The sequence below is a fragment of the Apus apus genome, chromosome 1 (genome assembly GCF_020740795.1).
Source record: "Apus apus isolate bApuApu2 chromosome 1, bApuApu2.pri.cur, whole genome shotgun sequence".
Taxonomy (NCBI): domain Eukaryota; kingdom Metazoa; phylum Chordata; class Aves; order Apodiformes; family Apodidae; genus Apus; species Apus apus.
In genome coordinates this window covers 15,791,326-15,811,955 of record NC_067282.1, presented here as the reverse complement: position 1 = coordinate 15,811,955, position 20,630 = coordinate 15,791,326, and the positions used below count along the sequence as shown (strand labels likewise).

The 20,630-nt window shown below is 37.8% G+C and overlaps 1 protein-coding gene across 6 annotated transcripts in view; it reads right to left on the bottom strand.

Annotated features, from left to right (window-relative positions):
• GRIA4 (glutamate ionotropic receptor AMPA type subunit 4) overlaps positions 1-20,630 on the bottom strand; it is a 225,346-nt gene that overhangs the window by 148,672 nt on the left and 56,044 nt on the right. For all 6 annotated transcript variants that reach the window (XM_051608846.1, XM_051608836.1, XM_051608866.1 and 3 more), the window contains exon 3: positions 1,238-1,477. In XM_051608846.1, the coding sequence (XP_051464806.1) occupies positions 1,238-1,477 (240 nt within the window). The remainder of the gene's footprint in view (positions 1-1,237; positions 1,478-20,630) is intronic.

Here is a 20,630-nt window from a genome sequence, read left to right as displayed (position 1 = left end):
AAACATAAAAAAAAATTAAATATTTTAAAAAAACCCATCCACTGTTATGGAACAATAGAAACCCTTATATTTTGTTCCATTACTCATTGTTATTTAAATTCAGCTTTTTAGGCAGTATATCAAGCTAAAATCTCACTAAAATTTAGTGCTTGTATATATGAGAAAATTGACTTCTATAGCCATAATCAAATAATTAAACAAATTTAGTTAGGTCAGTATAATTCCCTATTTTTACTGCAGAGTAATTATACTGGAATAAAGCCACATTAATTCCAGAATAGACTGTCCACATGGGGAGCTATATTGAAACAGCTGTAATAAAATAATTATTCAACTTCAGCTATGCCGTTGGCTTACCCCTGAAAGCCAGCCATCAGCATAAACATCTCGCCTCTTTCACAGAAGCTCAGCCATGTTGGCTCAGTCCTACTCCATAAAAAAAAGCTTTTCCAGCAGAACGGACAGACAACACGGAGAAAGTGAGATTTCCCTTCTGGATTCAGTGCTGTATGTCGAGTTGCAGCGATGCACTTTTTTACCACTTAAAAGGATTCTGAGATGGGAATCTCTGGGATGTGGAATGGAGAATGTGGATAGAAAGTTTAGGCTTCTGTGCAATACACCATATATTTTATAAAAGCGTGGTCCATCATGGAGGTAACTCCAGATGAAAGGAGTAGAAAATGGGCTATTGCAGCACTCCCTCCCTCTGCTGCCCATGGATAATTATCTCCTGGCAGTTCCTGCCTCTTACCTCCACTTCTCTGCTACAGTCTGGGGGCCTCACACTGAGTGAACCTCTCTCTGCTTTGACCTTCCAAAGCATGGAAGCCCCAGGGGGCTGACTCACACCTTAGCTTACACCAATGCAGGCACAGAAAAGTTGCTGGTCCTCTCTAATTCTTTGTACTGCTTTCACTACAAAGTGAGTTGTAGAGTGAACAGAACTGTAAATTCTGGTTACTGAATTGCATCTTTGTTTCACAGTTTAAATGTTCTAGTTCTAGACTTAAAGCACAGGCTCTGGCAGGTCAGTTACATACTATGTGCAGCCAATACCCACTATTCACAGAGGAAGGAATTTTTCCTTCAGCCACACAGCTAAGCAATCAGATACCTCACCTCAAAGGCCCCTTGAAATTTGACTCCTCAAGCTCTCAATATGATATAAAAAATGCACAGTTCTTGCAAAAGTAATTTGAACTAAAAAAGATAACAAAGCTGGGTCACAACTCACCTCGATCTGTATCATACAGGAAGACAAAGCGGTTCCATTCATAATGATCCAGCAGGCTCAAGAGGGCTCCCCGCAGAGAAGGCCGCAGCTGCAGCACAAACTGACTCTCGCCCTCCGTGGGGAAACTCGGCGTGATGAGGGAGATGTGCAAGGCGCTGCAGAATGAGGTCAAGGTATGTACTGATCTCTTATCATAAAGTCCAAAAATGGCAAAAACTCCTCTAGAATACTGGGAGCAAACTGAAAGAAGAAAAAAACCAAATACCAGAGTTCAGCTAGTAACAAAATCTGTAAACACATCCTTACACGTTCCAACCTGCTCAAATTTTTAATTTAAATATTTCAATTTCTGCCTGTATTTAATTAAACACAATTTTCACACGTGTTTCATTCTGGAAACTATAAATAAATAGCTAAATAACATTTTGTCACTTTTGGATCTTATTCATAGAATGTTACATTATTTATAGTAGTTTTACTCTAAAACAAAATATAAAATAAATGTAATTTTGCCCACTAGTGAAAAAGTTGAAATAATTTTAAACATAACTGCTTATTATCAGTCATTGATCATTTCCATTTTCTCAAACAGAAAAGTGTTCACATTTTAAAATGTGAAAATTATCACAAAAATGTTACTGACGTCATAAGTCAAATTTGGACATTTTGCCTTGTAACAATGTAGAACCTTCACTCTCTTAAAAACAGGAAGTCCTTGTGCTGCTTTAAAACTCTACTACAAACACTGAGTAAAAACAGCTTCATTAACAACTTCCTTGACTGTAAGAGAGGAGTTGAAGGCAAATATAGTAAGGCAATGTAACCAGACTTTTGTCCCAAACCTTTTTATTTCTACTCTGTCTCAACCCCAAAACCAGAAAACAAACTGAGTTTTGATTTGGTTTTGCTTTGCTTTTGGACTCACTTAAGACATAGAGGAAGACTTGTATGACTTTCAGCAGACTGCAGAAGGACTTTACTGATCTATGCATGTAAAAGCAGGGATAAGATTATTTTCTTGAGAAAATACAGCCTTTCTAGCAACTCACAAAGCACCTAATGAAAAACATCCCAATTCTTTTGAGGTACAAAACAACTCAGTAGACACTGTGTGATCATTAATAGTGTTACCTATCTCAAAACCACAGAAAATGGAGAAAGGAACAGCCAGTTAGGGGATCACTGTATGCATTTTCTCCTAAGTATGTATTTTGAGTGCTCTCCTGTTCCAGACCTTCCCTGGTTGCAACTCATTCTCAGATGTAACCTAAAGATGGGAAAACCTAACTCACACCCTTTTAACTAGATGATGGGCTCCTTTTATTCCAGCCTGGAGATCACAGTCTTCCTGAGACATCAGCACAGTCAGGGTACTGACTGCATACACACGTGGCAAATGGGCTGATTCAAACCATTTCTGCTTTAATTCTTTTATATTACATTGACTACATGAAGAACAAAAAATACAAACTGTGCATTCTTCTCCTTAGACTTGGGTGACTTATCCAGTTCTGATGCCAGAGATGGAAAAGTGGCTTGAGCACAGTTCTGTGATTTTATGTGATGCCCCACTGTTACAGTCCCCAGCGTAAGGATTTTTATTGTCATTTTGTATATACATACATAGTTTTTTAAAGCTTTCTTAATTCCCTTACATTCCTTTCCAATACGTTGATGATACACAGCTCTTATGAACCTTTTTAGTCTTGTCTTTGCTGGACTACACGACATACATTCTCCTAGACCCATCAAATAACTGGCTTGCCATTCCAGTAATCCTCCTAAAAAACATTTGTTCTGTGCTTTCCCAGTTTCATCTCATCTTTCTCAAACAGACAACCAACACGTTTAGAATTTCAGTTGAAGACTTTCTGCTTCTTTTTACATTAGTTCCCCATCTCTACTGTAAAATACTTCTGCTGACATATCCTAAGATCACATTGCAGTTTTCTAAACCTGCACCTCACTGATGGCTGATGATCATCTCAGGATCAAAATTCTGCTCCTACTTCCTTCTGAGCAATTTCTAAATGATGAGTTTCTGCTTATAGCACAATTTTCTGTTAGTCACTATTATTCGTTTTCCATTATGTCACACCTATTACCATACTCCTCAAAATTATTTACTTCCACAGTTACATTCTTAGCCTGCTCTGAACTTCTATCGATGTCTTTATCTGCCTCACCAGCAAATTCCATCAGGGCACTCTGACTTTCTTTCTTTGCCTCTCCTGTAAAATCAGTCTGTTAGTATCTTCCTCCTGTAGCTATGCTTCCCCAGCCTGGTAGCTCTTCTTCTATCAGAATTTGTTGCCATCCTCCCCTTAGTTTCATGCTTAACTTTTAACTCTCCTGTTGGCCTCTATTCTCATAAATCACTTCTCTCAAGGAGTATATCTATTTTACTTCATTCACTTGGCAACTGGAAGATATGGATTAACTCCACACTTTCTACCTTAATAACTTCTGGTTGCATTTTACCCTATTTTCTGTCGATAGCCATATTTAAAGCTTTCCACTAAAATGTGTTCTGTAGCTTTACCGTCTATTGATATTAAGCTGCTAGGTCCATGCTGCCAGTTTCTATGTCCCCCTTTAAAAATAGGTATTATGCTTCCTATTCACTGATCACACGTATCAATATTCATTTAACAGCTCTAATAAGAAGCATTTTTTACTGCATCTGTCCTTCAGTAAACAAATTATTTAAGAACCATGGAAGAAGGAGCTGATTTCCCTATTCCCATTAGCCAGCACGTCTTTTAAGGCCAACATCCTCCTTGAGAGAAAATCAATGTGAAGTATCTATTCGTTTTACATCTCTAACCAAACTTTCCTGTTTTTCTGTCCCATCATCAATATATAACAGCTTCAATTATTTTCCTGTTTCCTGCCTTTGTATTTAAAGATGTAAATGACCTTCTCATGTTGTTCTAGTGCCCACTGCAAGTTTCAGTTTTCACTGGCAGCCCTCACTTAGGCTCTCATTTCTGCAACGAATGTCCTCTATACCTCCTGATTTCCTCAACACAATTTCTTACTAATAAACCTTTTTAAACACTGTTTTTATATCTTTCTTGTATAATCATTCATCCAGTTCTGGAGCCACATCCTGCATGCTATTTTCCCCTGCAAAGGGATTTCTCAGTGTTCTACAATTGTTTTTTTGAGGAAGTGGCAGGCATCCTCTATTTTTAAATACAGTCCAGTTAACTTTGCCAACTTAAATGTAAACCTTGTGTATGCAAGGGGTAGTTACTTAAAGTGCTTTCTGCTTAGAGAAAGCCCTTGTAAGGCCCTACGTTGCCTTAACTTCTTTGCAGTTTTGCATGGGCAAAGGGTACTTTTCATAACATACGGTCCATACAGTAGGATTCTCTACATGATGAAAAATTCAAGAAATTCATGTCAAGCTGTGAAACTGTACATTCAGTGGAGTTAAAGCTCAAATTCATTCTCAGGATGGAGAAAAAAAGAGAAACAAAAAGTCAAACTTGAAATTTCATTAAATAACAGTTTATTACTCTAAATAATTGAATAACAAATCTTTGTATTTTCAAAGCAAAATATCCTTGACACAGCCTAGATCCAAATGCAGTAAAAAATTCTGAAATTATTATTAAAGTCCTGAAATAACCGATCCAGGAAAATTTGCACTGCTCTACTTCAGATCAAGACTGGGAAGTTATTCAATAGCGTCCTTCTTTGTTCCTTGATAAGAGAAACTGCTAAGGTGAGGGTTATGAGAATTTTTTCTTACTCATTACAATAACCACACAGAGGAAAAATGCCTGTGACACGGTGGAGATTAGGCTTAAACATATGCAGGGATGCTGCAGTGCCCCCGAATCAATTTTACAGCAATCAGCAGCGACCACAGAAATCAGCAAAGCCATGAGGATTTGCATTCTGACTCACTACTCCTCTCAGAAAATGTCTCCAGGCAAACATTACTACCTGGATTTCCCAGTTCTTTTATGTATTTTCCATGCACTTCTACAAGCATTTTTCTCATTATAAATGAACTAAATTATGCTTAATAGAACACAGTCTCATTAGCATTCTAAGAAAATTTTGTTCAAGATTTTTTCCCTCATAAATACAAAGCAGTGACAAGAGTGTGAGCAGACTTCAAAATATGTTGAATAATAATTTGTCTTTAAGGGAGACATACCTGTATACATATTTACATTATATTGGCCTTGCTTCATTATTTGGTCACACCTCAAAGTTTTATAATTTCTTCAAGAGACAAATAAACCCATACCCCAGCAATGTATTTGGAAAATGAAATCTGATGAGCAGGGCACAGCTGATCCGCCAACCACATTAGTTTTGCCCTGCAGCCTATTTGGTACCTATACTATATAGGCTGGAATCTGGAAGAATCCACAGAAAACACAGAAGCAACCTGGTAGATATTGCTTCCCAGCCATGACTCAGACCCTGAGTCTTCCAGAACACAAGCTCTGGAATGAGCATGTTAAAATGCTTTTCCCTAGGTTTCAGGCTACTTCGTGGGAAGCCCTGGCACAGCTGCCTGTTACAGTCATATAGACAGGTCCACTGGCCTGACATAAACTCACAAACTGTGGAAGCACCTAAACTGAAACACAGCTTGCATTATGGAAGTTTTCCAGATAAGAGGACAGACTTTCTTACTGTCTCTTAATTTCCTCCTATGCTTTGGACATCCAAATGAGGACTGGAGATAATGGTCAGTCCCTAGCAACTTGGTCTCTGCTGCTCTTTCCTCTTCATATTGTTGTTCTAATCCAGCATGGGTTCCCCCCATGGGATACAGTCCTTCATGCTCCAACATGGATGCTTCCCATTGGCTGCAGTTCTTCAGGAACTGCTACACCACAGTTATTCTCCATGAGGCACAGTCCCTCAGGAAAAGACTGCTCCAGTGTGGATCTCTCACAGGCCACAGCTCCTACCATAAGCCTGCTCTGGTGTGGGCTCTTGACAGGCTGAAGCTTCCTTGAGGATGCATCTACCTGCTGCAGCATGGGGTCCTCCATGGGCTTCAGCATGGATACCTGCTCCACCATGGTGCTCCATGGGATGCAAGGGAACAAGTTGTGTCACCATGGTATTCACCACAGACTGCAAGGGAATCTCTGTTCCAGTATCTGCAGCACCTCTCCCCTGTCTTTCTTCACCAACCATGGTGTCTGCAGGGTTTTTTCTCTCACATTTTCTCACTCCTCTTCCTCAGGCTATCCCTGCAGCCCACCACCAATCAAAACCTGTTCACAAAAAGCCAATATACCTGGCAAACTCCAGACAGGAATAACTTCATATATACACACACACACACACACACACACACACACACACACACATTTCTTTGTTACATTACTTTGCCGCCGCAATAGTACATGAAGGCTTTCATTTCAGGTGTGCCTGCAATGCTACCAGTGATCCATACCCTCACAGATCGCAGTTATATACTCTCTATTTTGTTCAGCTGATGTGGACCTTCATTTGCCAGCACTGATGTAGAAGTACTGGGCAAATTTTCTCAACCTAAAGAACTCATTCCAAGAGGACCAGCCTAGCCATATGGAGACACAAGTTCTACAGGTCAGATAAATCACAAAGGGAAGAATCATTTAATCTACATAAGGACCTACCTCACAAGGTCAAATGATTTATCAACTTAATATGCATGAAAGCTCAAACACCTGAGACAAGATTAGGTAGTAATCCTGAATCAGCTTTGAAATTAAAGTTTCCTGTTAAAATGCCAAACACATTTCTGTTCATTTTGCACAGAAAATTCCAACATTTTCTTTCCCCTCTGTGCTGCCTGACCACCACTGACCAGTTCACCAACCTCCACCTCCTAAAAGAAGACTCAGGGCTCTAGAATCACATGACAAGTTACCTGTATTCATTCCCCTGTAGCTTTCATGCATCTTGTACACAAATCCAGTACAAAGCTGACACAAATATCCTCTTCCTCTAGGTTGTGTTCGAGACTGCTGATTTTGTACTAAATAATGTTGTTGCAGTAAGAAAAATTTCCAGCACTGAGACCAACTGCATTAATTAAATCACTGATATAAGATGGAAGATAGGATTATAAAAGAGAAAACAGTGTTACATAAAGTAGGTAGATGAAAAACATAATAGATGTGTTAGGACAAGTTTACTACTGTCTTAAGGACTGTCTCTATTAGAAAAGGATGTTTCTAAATACTGCTACTCAAGAAGGGGTAAGGGGTTTGATTTTTTGTGTCTAATGAAACATGTACCCATCACAACCCTACTAATTCTCTATTTATAGACTCTGCACCCTGAAAATAATAATAAACTTTTGATCACAGACTTCTTCAAGCAAAAGAATTATCTCCTCCTGCATCCAGGACACAAGCATCACACTTTGGGTAGGATCATGCCTAAAGAATTATAACTGAAAATTATGTAATATTATTACTTTAACTAAAATCAATGTATTGCTTTACAATGTAATGTATTAATGATGGAGGTGAACCAAAAAGGTATTAAATTAAGATTATTCCAGTTAAAAAAAAAAAAAAAAAAATTAATTACAAACATTACAAACATTATCTTCTGAAATATTCACTCCTCTCTAAGGTCTATCCTACTACAATGAAATGCTTGATGAGAAGTCTGGTAGGTTTTGTTAGGCACTGAGCCCCTGAAACTAAATTTGTACTCTGGAGCAAATCACTTAATATTCCCATTTCACAGCATTTCATCTGTCTGGACCTATTTCGGATTATAAGCACTTGACAGGAAGGCCAGTCTTCTATCTGTAAAAAGTTTAGCACAATGGTCCAACTGTCTCAGCTGTGGCATCTGCATGCTACCCCGACATGTATAAACATTACACCTAATGGACCTTTACCTTGCAATTCTATAGTAAATTCTGGAACTCTAAAAACACATAAGCACTTGTCCTAAAGGTCAGTGTGTTTAGTTGCATGCAAAAAAATACTCAAGAGCGTGCAGCAGGCTTTTATCTGGAGATCAACAGAAGGACCTATCGGATTTGAGGCACAGAAAATTCATGAGTGTCTTATACATTTAACCCACAGCAATGGGTTACCTCTAGCACTCTGTAAGTGACTTGCCAGCTCTTCTAATAATACTCTCCTAGGAACAATGAAAACATTGGGTTAATGTGCTAGATATAATGGTAATTTGAGAAATGAACTTTTATTTGTGCAACTGCAGATGTGAGAGCATACTACAAAGCAAGATACAAACTTGTCACAGTTTTTATTTAATAATTAAGTTTTCAGAAACAATTTTTGTGAACTGACTCTAAAAGCCTATTGCTGCTTAAGGTCAACACCTGCAATGATAGCAAGAAGTGATAGTGCATTTTTTGCCTATTGAATGGTAAAATGGAATTAAGTTAGCTTAATTAACATTCATGGCATTTTCTTCTTTTAAAATCAATTTGAGCATTATATTATGTGTGCAATCTCAAAGTTCCAGAACACTAACTTTAAAAGGTGACCTTAAGAGATGCCGAAAATAACAGAGAGGGCAATGCAGATCAGATGAGTGACTTGCAGACTCAACTGTTGAACACTTCTCCATGCTTTATATGGAGCAAACTTTGCTCTTCACCAGTTAATATACTGATTAAAGTTTCCTCCAAGCCAATCCCAAAAGAAACTGAAAGAAGCAGGTATATCTTTGTATGTATATGTGCACACAAAGAGTGGAGGGAACTGTCTCATCTGCTTTTTTCCATCTGAAAGTTAGGATTTTAAATTCCTTTTTTGTTATTGTTGCCTGTCTCTAAAACAGAAAAAGGTACAAAAAAAGATACTATCCTGGTTCAGTGTGAGCTGTCCCTTCTCATAGCAGGGAGGTTGGAACCTGATGATCTTTAAGGGCCTTTACAGCCTTAACCATTCTGTGATTCTATATTAAGAAGACAGATCATCCCAGCTTAATATGGGTGACAAATTAAGTGGAAAATTATGAGAGATTAAAAAAGGAAACTATACAACTATGAAAGACTTGGCACCTACATTTAGATAGCTACATTTTAAAATTGTTTTAAAAAATCTCACTTTAAGGAAATGTACCTCTGTTTTTCTCCCCTGCCCATCCCTAGATTCAATGTGATTTGGAACTGCCCTTCTCAAAACAGGCACAGCCCCCTCCCAGACAGTGGTTGCAGGTATATCTCAGATACAGACCATGTATCTCTTTTTTTCCCAAAAAGTGCTGACAATTCTAATTTCTTAATGGAAAACACATAGTAGCATCGCCTTTCATAAATTTCTATGAGGAAAACTGCTTTAATCTTTAGTACTTTCCCCCTGAAAGCTTCTGCACCACTAAAATATTTTACTTTCATCAATATATAATTCCAAATAATTTAGATCTGACGGAACATTTTTACCCAACAAGAAAACACTTTCCACTGGGTTTGTTTATAAAATTTCTCTTTCCACTGTGCCTTGGCTAAACTCTTTGATAGAACTCCCCTCATGAATTTCACATTTGCTGAATGGTAACAAATATTTTCTTACTTTAAAAGTACTTTGCTCTCTCTCTGCATTAAATTATCCTGTCTTTGTGCCTTTGTCCACCAGCCCTGAGCACTCCATGGATCTGGTATTTGCATCTGTCTGGCAATGCACATACATGTGCATTTCCCTAATTTTGCCAAAACTTTCTCTTTGAATGCTTCCCTGCAGAGAATCCACCTGCAGCATTTACCTTTCACAGTCATATGAGTGAGAATCCACATTGGGATAGAAGTACCTTCTTGGCTGTTTTTAAAAACTGACAAAAATATTAATACCATGTGAGACTGCCAGGCTTTTCAAAACCACTGAAGGGTTTTTAAAAGGTAAAGATGAAGGTTTTGCTAGAAAGGTCCCATGAAGCTTGCAGGTTTTCTAAAGGACAAAATGTCTACAGTTATCTTTTTTTATTCCTTCCCCCCACCCCCCCTTCAGAATAGAAGCTTACAGAGGCATAACAGTTTGTATGGGAATTACACTGGACTACAGTAAAAGACTGGTTTATGGAATCAATGGTAAAACCCCCAGTTGCTTAACTGAGGTTAACATTTCAACTCAGATACTCATGTCGTGGTTACAGATCTTCTTACAAAATCATATCACCTTTTCAGTTTGCAAGCTGAGGGAAATCTCATTCTCATTAGATTAATATCTAGAGAAATTATGTTTTATAACTCACTTAGATTGCCTGTGAGATTAACATTTTTTGCTTCTGTGATTAAACATTTTTTGCTGTTCTTGGATTGATTCATTTTCTTATGAGACATATTATTTCATTCAGTTCAAATTTGTACTTCATCCAAACATTCCTTTCTACAGAAAAAAAAAAAAATATTTGCAGCTTTTTGGTAAAAAATGTAAGATTTTATAAAACCTGCCCCCATATCTCATTTTAATGAAACAGAACAAAAAGAATTCTGAATTTTATTTTAAGGAGTAATACTTTGATGGCCCAATTCTCTACAGCATAAGCTTCCTTTTTTTCTTGTTATCTTTAAAAGGGAGAAAATCAGCCCATTTAAAAAGACATTTTTCTTTCCAGAAAAAAAAACTTAAAAAAATAAAAGGACAATTTTAATTGGGAGGGTATCTTATAAAATGTGCAGTTGGTTACATAAAAAGACCTTTTAATATATAGCTGCATAATCACAGAGTTTTCTTATGCAAAAGAAGAATTATTTGTGTTTTTCAGGAAAAAACCGCAACAATATTTTTTTTCTTAATTTTGGAGAAATACATGTTAATTTTGCAGTACTCCTGCCAGCAAAACTGTCAGTGATGGGAATTAACTTAATTTCATAAGACATATGAGCAGTAAAGCCATACAATATGGCTTTATGGCTGACCTAAATTGTTTTGATGGATACATTATCATTTATATCTCACACTTTGAACCAATGGTGTTTCTTTATGTGAAACCTTGTGTTCTGATTTAACTGAACTAAACCAAAACATGAACTCTGCTGTAATTTGAGGAAGATCAAGTAAAGCATTTTTTAAAGTATCAGGGACGTTTGGTGCTGAATGTCCACGTGACATTAAAAGGAGACTAGTCATCTAACTGCTGCCTCTGACTACGGAAATGTCTCCCCAGATCTCTGAAACATCTGGGGAAAGGAAGGAAAAGAAGGCAGAAAATAATGAAAGATGTGACTAATTTGGTACTGTATGAAGATGGAGGCCCTTAGGTGGTTGTCATTCAATCTTGAAACAAGATGAGTTTTTTTGTCTGGTCTGTAGTTTTATACTTAGAATTAAAACTTGTCTTGAGGGGAGTTATGCCATTTAATCCATCTCTTTTTCTTTAAAAGGTGAGTCTGACTCCTACCTTGCAATGCTCCCTGTCCAGTCCAGGCTGTCACAGAATTGTTATGGTTAAAAAAGACCTACAAGATTGCTGAGTCCAACCATCCACCCATGAGGAAAAAAAAACCCAACAAACAGCAACAAACAAACAAACAAAACCCACCAACAACAAAACAAAAAAACAAGCACACACAAAAAAACCCCAAACAAAACCACAACAAATGAAAAAGTCACCACCATGCCCACAAGAGGTTGTCCTGAAGTGCCACATGTTTGTGTTTTTCGGATACCTCCAGGGATGATGACCTCACCACTTGCCAGGGAAGCCTGTTTCAGTGCCTAACTGCTCCTTCAGTAAAGAAATCCTTCCTAATATCTGGTCTAAATCTCCTCTGGCACAACTTCAGGCCTTTTCCTCTAGTCCTACCATTATTCACTTGAGAGAAGAGGCCAACACCCACCTCCCTACAACCTCCTTACAGGTAGTTGTAGAGAGCAATGAGGTCTCCTTTCAGCCTCCTCTTCTCCAAACTATGCAATCCCAGGGCCCTTAGCTTCTCCTTGCAGGACTTGTTCTCTAGACCCTTCACCAGCTTGGTTGCTCTCCTCTCAACACACTCCAGCACCTCCATGTTCTTCTTACAGTAAGGGGCCCAGAACCGAACACAGTGTTGAGGTGTGGCTTTAGGGGCAGGATCACCTCCCTGTTCCTGCTGGCCACACTATTCCTGATGTAGGTCAGGTTGCTATTGGCCTTCTTGGCCACCTGGGCACTCTGCTGGCTCATATGCAGGACCCGGCACTTGGCCTTGTTGAACCTCATACAATTGGCTTCAGCCCATAATCCAGCCTGTCCAGGTCCCTCTGCAGAACCTTCCTTTCAAAAGCTGGCAGGAGCAAGGCTGGGATTTTTACCACTTTCTTCCATCAGTAACAGGTTTTGCACCATCAAGAGTCCTCTCACTGGCAAATAAGATCATTGCTTACTTTGACTCATGTTACTGCACAAGGATAAAATCTCAAATAAGTCTTCCTTGCTGTTTACCATTTATAACAAATAAAACCATGGATTTATTTTGGCTTAAGATCAACAGACATTCACCACATGATGTTGATTTAATAATATTAAACACAACATTGCTTCCTTGGCCACTCTTGAATCTAAGTATCTCTTAAAGACACTTAAAATATTATTTCTTTTTTTTTTTTTTAAACTATGTTAATGTCAAGAGGAAATATATAACAAAAATCTCATCTGTTTTTCCTGATTTCCCATAGGTTAATAAAGTCTGTTGTCTAATTACACACACCCTAACTGGAAAACAACAAAATCCAGTCATTTCTTTGGTCACAATTTGGACTGCCATAAGAAGAGTTTCTGAATACTGTTGCTAAAATATGTTGCTTGTCCTTTTCTTCCTTCCCTTTGATGGTATAGAGCAGAATTTGAAACTAGTATTACTGTCAGATAAATGGAATAAGCATCACATCATAAGATTCTATACAACTTGGTCAGAGAGAAAAAAACCCTCACAAGATCTAGAAATAAAAATTCTGATGCTACCTTCATATATGAAGTGCAATTGTTCTATTAGTCTTCTGAGCACCTTGGTTTTATTTGTGGTGGATAAGAGATATCCATCCTTCCATGATTTTTCTTCAATGTTATAGTTTGCATGCTGATGAATAAATATATTTTTTAAAGAATGTGAAATTTACTTTGTTATGTACATCCAAAATGCGTTTTTTTTGTTGTTTGGGTTCTTTCATCTTGCACATCACCATTGGTAATGATGGCTTTCCTAGCACACTTAGGTGCTTTTGACAGCCTGGAATTATCCCATGAATTGTGTGAGCTTATTGTTTTTACTGTTTTTCTTAGCCTTGGTCTAATGGACTGGCAAATTTAACCTGGAGAGATAGACACAGTCTAAGAGAAAGGATAGGACTTGGTAAATTTTCACTCTAACTCCCATTTTAATTTCCACTAGCTATAAACACGTCATGGTTTGTCTCAGGATCGGCAATAAAACCAGTGACAACAATGCTCTCCATCCCCTCTCCCTCCTACCTAGGTAAGGAAAGGAGAGAGATTAAAGGGAGAGAGACTTTCCGGATTGAAAACTAAACAAGACAACTTGAATTAAATACTAATTATAAGAAAATATGTGCAATTATACACAAGTATCTGCAGGAACGTGCAAAGCCCTTATCACCTCCCCCGACCCCCAGCTACTGCCCCGGCATCTCCTGAGCTGGAAGCAGTTCTGAAATGTCCCGGAGCTGCCGAAGAGAGGGCAGAGCAGACAGGAGCTGAGGGGAGAGTGATGATGGTCAGGAGTGCACAGGCCTGGGGATCAATGGTGAGGGAAGAAGCAGCAGGCAGGAAGCTGACTTCCGTGATCCCTGACCTTATCTTATACCGAGCTTACGTAGATACATGGAATGGAATAATTTAGCCAGTTTTGCTGTCTGTCTAGTCCAGTCCTCCCTACTGCAGGGCTGCAGATGCGACTCTTCTGCTCCTTTAGCACCTGAGCCTGCAGAGTGTCCTTGACATCTCGGCAGTAACATAAACATTCCAGAGTTATCAGTTCACTAACTAGAAAACTTGCTGCTAGTTAAAAGACAGTTCACTCAAGAAAAAAAATCAGTAAAAAAAAAAATCGGCTTCATCCTGCCTCAAACCAGAACAACACTTCGCTTAGCTTTTCTGAGTTTTCCAATCTGAAAACCAAAACCAAAGATTCTAGCACTGAAGTTCTTCACATAGGTGAAAAATGAATAAAAAGAATGACTACAATGAAGATACCCTTATTATTCATCATTGGCCTATTCAGCGAGAATTCTCTGAGCCTTGTTTCATAGTTCTGTAATTCATACTTCAGCCCGCTCTCAAACATCCTAGGCATTATTATTATTCAAAATCAAAACCATTCCATGAGACTTCCTCTCCTGTTCTTCCCAGAAATTTGGGTCTTAGCCTGTTTGGGTGACTATGTATATCTGGGAATTATGGTTACTTAAGACACTTAACATCAACACCTCAAACAGATTGTGTTTTTATTACTTGCACTTGTTCCTTTATGTTGCCTTGTTGCTTTGATCACCTCGCTGCACTGTTTTTTTCAATGTCGTGTAGCTTGCCTGTTTCCCCAGATAATGCCATGATCATAGCTAAGGGATTTTTCAGATGTAGATTCTGCTTACTACGGACATGTCATATCAAAATGACATTAGAGAATTACTGTCTGTGGAGGACCAAAAGTCTAAAGATTAAGAAACCCTGAGCTATCTCTTTTCTTTACCCTCCTCCCCCATGCTCCCATTTCTTTTTGCCCTATCTGCCTTGCAGTTTCTTCTTCATTCATTCGAAGAGAGAGCTGCTTCTTGGCCTCCCACCATGATGCTGGTGGGAACCAATCACAATGCAGTTGGATGGCTTTAAAATCAAATGCTTGACATGAATTACTGGAAATGCATCTTACACTATCTTCTCTTTTTTGTCACTAAGCTGCATCTTCTTTCTCTGAAAATCTGTCAGCTCTTTTATATATAAAAGGCATTTTTAAATAGCTGTAGGTCTCACATAATAATTCAAATAATTAGAAAGAGGAATTACCTTTCAAGAAATAAAATATAAACAAATCATTTGACCAAGGTTATTTAGAAGTAAAAGCCATTCCACTTCTAAATGGATGACCAGCCTCATCTGATATGAGTGCAAGATTGATTCTGGCCATGCCCCTGCATTTAATATTTCAAGCTCTAACTGCTTCATATGAAAGACAGGTTTCAGTGTCAAATGCCATGAATGGAGTATGCTTTCTAAATATTTATTTTCAGCTAAAACAGACTAAAGAAAAGGCTTAATATATGCATGAATACATCTGTGTATACATCGTAAGAGTATGTATGCATGTTTTCTATTTCTGTGGATCACAAATTCTTTTATTCTAATGCAGACTGAACAGCTGTTTACTTTAAACACATAAATCTCTACTATAACACGGGATCAATGTTAGCTTAGACATCTTTAAAGGAAATTCCTGGAGGTTTTTAAGGCCAGGTTGGATGAGGTTTTGTGCAGCCTGGTCTAGTGATAGGGTTCCCTGCTCATGGCAGGGGGGTTGGAACTTGATAATCTTTGAGGTCTCTTCCAAGCTTAATGATTCTATGAAATAGGCAGACAAGCCAAATAAAAGAACACAACTTACAACTGTGGCTAATGTATTTGTCTTAGTATGCTTCTCTATATTTAGTTTAACAAGAGTTCATTTCAGTTTTGGGGCAGGAGATACTTATAAAAATTAATGTGCTATAATGTCTGAGAGCCTAACAGCTGATGAGAGAAAAATGTTTTTGTTGTCTTATAAAGCACAGCTACCACCCACAAAACATTGCTTCCCATGCAAAAGCATTATAACATTGCAAGTTCCGTTATGAATGAACAACTCTTTTGTAACTCTGTATTTGTAAAACATCTAACAAAACGGTGTCTTTACCCAAAACTGGAGGACCTAATGACTACTAGACTAAAGGCAGCCTGTATAATGTAGTGTCGCGAGCCGATGCCGTCACAGAGTTGTTTAGTCTTATGTGGGAAAGAAGATGGGCCATTTTCCACATGTAGGTAAAGGGTTTGAAGGCTTGTCATGACCCATCTTCCCTTGACTCAAGTAGCCATCCCAAAACACAATACAAAATTGCTTAGCATATCACATATTTTCCTCTAAGAGCAAAACTGCTAACTTGCATTAAAATCAATAGATGTCACTAAATTGCATTACTACATTTTTGACTGTAGTAATGACAGAATCTTGTTTGCATCATGGTTCTCTTTCACAGTATTTCCCAACACAGAAAAAAATGGCTGCATAACCTTCTGGATTAAAATCATAAACCCAAAGAAATCAAATTGTATCTCAAAAACTATTTGCCCATTGTCCTCCTTAGGCACAATGTGATGCAGGTATTTGGGTTCCTTTGCTTCTCTTGGAACAACAATCACAAAAATGCTGTTTCCATCTTACTTCCTATGACTTTGTCAGTTTGTAAGGTTATAAATGAGAACAATAATCTGTAAAAAATAATAAAAATATAGCAAAATAGATCCAGAACCACTTAAGTGAGAGCATTGCTGGTCAAAGCCTAAACCAGCTGTTAATACTGTTTTATTCACTGCTTCACATTTTTCTACATGTGATGAGTTTTCTTCCTTTCTCAAAAAATGTACTTTCTTTGGGTAGAGATCCTTATTTCTGTACTTGGAAAGTGCCTAAGGAAAACAAAACAGTAACAAAAATGCGCTTTTTGGTTTTCTTAATTTCTTCCTGAGTTTTCAGCTAATCCTGTTTATTCTATGCCAGATTTTCAGGCACCATCTTAAACAAGTATTTCCACAACTTGTGTGAAACAACTGTGACTGTGACTTCACTAATTTAAAACAGGAGCAGAAGCCCTCTCGTATCTTTGGCAGGAATAGGGCTTCATCCATAAAATATTTTGAAATGGACTATCTATAATTGGGATTTCTACAGAGCTGGGAAATTTGCGGGTGATGGTTTTAGAAAAGAAGACAGATAAGAAGGGAGCTGAGATTGGTTGGCTGGCACCCTGTTATCTCTCTGAATGGACCAAAGGCGGCTGAACTGTGGGGCCTGGGGAAGAAGGAGGCAGACTGTCAAACAGAATTTGCCAGTACAAAATCTTTATCATGGTTATCACAGGAGATTTAAAATAACTGTCACCTTTTGTAAACTTCTTTTGCTGTTGAAATAGTAGCTCCTCAAATGAAACCCTCGTTTTTAATTTTATTTTTGTACTGTAGTGCTGATCAAACCAGAGTTCTTCACTTCTTTGAATGGTTTGATCAACAAAGTGAGTAATATACACTATTTTCTTTTGTACATCAATCTTAGTCTGCAAAAAATCCACTGAAAATTACTAAAATATTTAGCAGCTTGATCTAAATAATGCAAGAGCATGTCTTTGCTGATGTCCTTAAATTAATTTACTGTTTTATAAATAAAAAAATAATGTATATACCACCCCAGGCATTATGTTAGGCTAGTAGTTTCTATGCTGGCATTTGCAGGAATAAGCAAAATTAGTTCAGTGCAGTTCACAGCTGTGATCACTGGAGTAAAGCTCAGGGTCTAGGGGCTGCTAGCTCTGATATTGTACTAAAAAGGCAGCTGTACTTTACTACTGGTCCACTGGGCCTGATGATAATCATTTTTAAATGGCCTGTTAGTTACAGCAATGGCCTCAAGCTACCTCTTATTTCAAATCCTATTAACATTTGTGTATCTTTAAACTACTTCATTGTCTTAATTAGCATATATACTCATTCATAATTCCCACATAGTCTGTTGCTTTATACAAAAAAGAAAAACAACCAAAAAAACATTAAGAGTGTCTGAAGAGCTGGTGGATGAAATGTGACTATGGAAATGTGCACCCAAACCAAATCAATCAGGCAAAACACCAAAGTGCAAAAATGCTTCTGTACGTGTTGCTTTCCTCCACGGTGCTCTGCAGGATCAAACTGACTGTCATAGGATAACAGATTGGTGTTGCTTATGGGCATAATGGAGAAAAATAGACTGCCATAGGCTGAGTTTTTAAGAAGATTCTGCTCAACCTTCCTTTTTTAGTATAAAAAAAGACAAAAAATATTAAAACCAGTTTTAAACAGCAAGACCTACTCAAAGGAGTTGTTATAAAGCAAGTTCTTCCTTTCTCTCTGAGACTATCTTCCTTACGTTAAATCTGTTTCAGGAAAAACTTCATTAACAGAAATGGAATTTTCCTCTGAATAAGGATTGCAACACATTTTTTTAATGCATCTTTACTGGCACATTTATTAAAAGTACCTATACCATTAAAACCTATTAATTACTGGTAGACCAAAGCTACCACAACATGTATTTTTTTTTTAAGTCACATTACGTTTTATTTTCATTTCTAACCTTTTCATGTCTAACACACATAAAACCCGTAAGTAATTAGGTACCACAATTATTTTTTTATACAAATATGCAATTACTGGCCAAAATCAACTTCTGCAATTAATCACTCTTCAACTTTAGAAAATCCTGATCATGCTGTGTAAAGACCTTTTCAACCAACCAAAGGTTTACATGAGATGTTGACATAATATACCTAAACTCAATCAGTCAAGAACGATGTACAGAATAAAGCTCTTTTCTATCCTACAAAACTATGCAGAATCAAACTGACTGCCCTTAGCATGATTAATTTGTTTTGTTTATGGGCACACAAAGCAATGCAGATGCTACTAAAGCTATAGAATAAAATATCTTTCACAGCTTGATTTGAAGTGGAAGAGTTGCAGTGAAAAAGAAATAATAAATGTAAGCACAGAAAACTTGTTTTTTAAAAACCTGACTTTCTCTACAGTCTTTTTAGCCTATTTTCATGGCATTTCCACAATACTTATGCTTCTATACCTACATGACTCAGAAAAGAAAGAGATGCACCAACTATTCCTTTGCCAGAGATCAAATATAATCTAGGTTAGGGTAATTTTACTTCCTTCCCGGTTTTGATACATTTAATGACTGTCTTACTGAAATCACACTGAGGAGCTACAAAAAAATCCAGTCTTATTAATGTACTTCTTCTATTTTCTTGATTTTCAATGTCAGTATCACCTACTTCACTTCCATGCTTTGCTGGATAATTCTTCCTCTATGTACAATACTATTATGAGATAGTTTAAACAAACTGCTTAATTTGCTTTTCTCCTTTGCTCTAAAATGAAGAAAACAGGGATGGCCTCCCAACTGGTGGCCTGTGAGCACAGGGAGGACTGAACCGGAGGCTGAAAGGAATCTCCTCCAGCATCATGTTCCTTGTCGTGATGCTGTGATCTCAATGCTGACAAACTCAGCACAACCCTACAGGATTTCCTTACCATGGCACTTTTTATCGTTGTGTTAAAATGAGATTAAAATTCAGAAAAAAGCAAACAGATTTTAAGAGACCTGGCAAGAGGGTAGGAACAGGGTAAGAGGATGAGTCAGGTTGGGAGTCACCTCCGAAGGTCTCTGGTCAAACCTCCTGCTCACAGCTGTGTCATCTCTGAGGACAGACCAGGCTGCTCAGTATTTCACCTGGTCAAGGCTGAAAACCTCCAAAGACACATCTGGGCACCCTGTGTCACCAACTCCTCATGGGGGCCTTTTTTTTTCTTCTTTTTTTTTCTTTTTTTTTTTCTTTTTTTTTGTGTTAATATGCAGTCTGAACCAGTTGTGTTTCAGTTTATTTTCATTTTCTCTCATCTTCTCACCTTGCCTCACTTCAATGAGCCTGGCTGCACCTCCTAGATTACCTCCCTATAGGCACTGCTTACTCCAGGCTTATCAAGACCAGCTCCTCCAGCTTTTCCTCCCAGGGCGATTGCTCAAGGTGGGTAATAATTTCCTGTGATCTACTGGCTCCAGTCCTGTTCACACAGCTCACAATACTGCTGCTGAATAATCAAATATTGGTTAATAGGTCCTCCTCTAGATAGTACCTTAATGTCAATGAACACAAATGTACATATACTTCTCAAAATACAGGGTTAAAAGAACATCAGATTTGCATTTGATAATCATATTCTTCTATATCATGCCAAGTCTGGACTAGAAGCAAGGCAACTGTAGAAACAAAATGAAAGTCATGCCTGCTTATGCATGGATGAGCCTATGACATAATATTAGCAACTCAATGAGGAATACGTTTTATTCCCAATCACTTACAAAAAATAGAAATCCTGACTGATCATTTATTATTGATTGGATGCACTATGAGGTGTCACAAAAGCACAACTCCAATTGATTAAATAATTGCATTGCCATAAAGGCTGAGGGACAATATCCCACTCCTATGTGGAGTCACCTTGCTTCAAAGTCAGTGGGAATTGCTTGTGCACACGCAAGGGCAAAATTGAGCCTGAAGCCATCCCTCAGCATCAGAAAATAAAATAACATATATCAATGAGTATTTTAAACAACACTATTTGATTCTTTGAAACTGCACACAGCCTA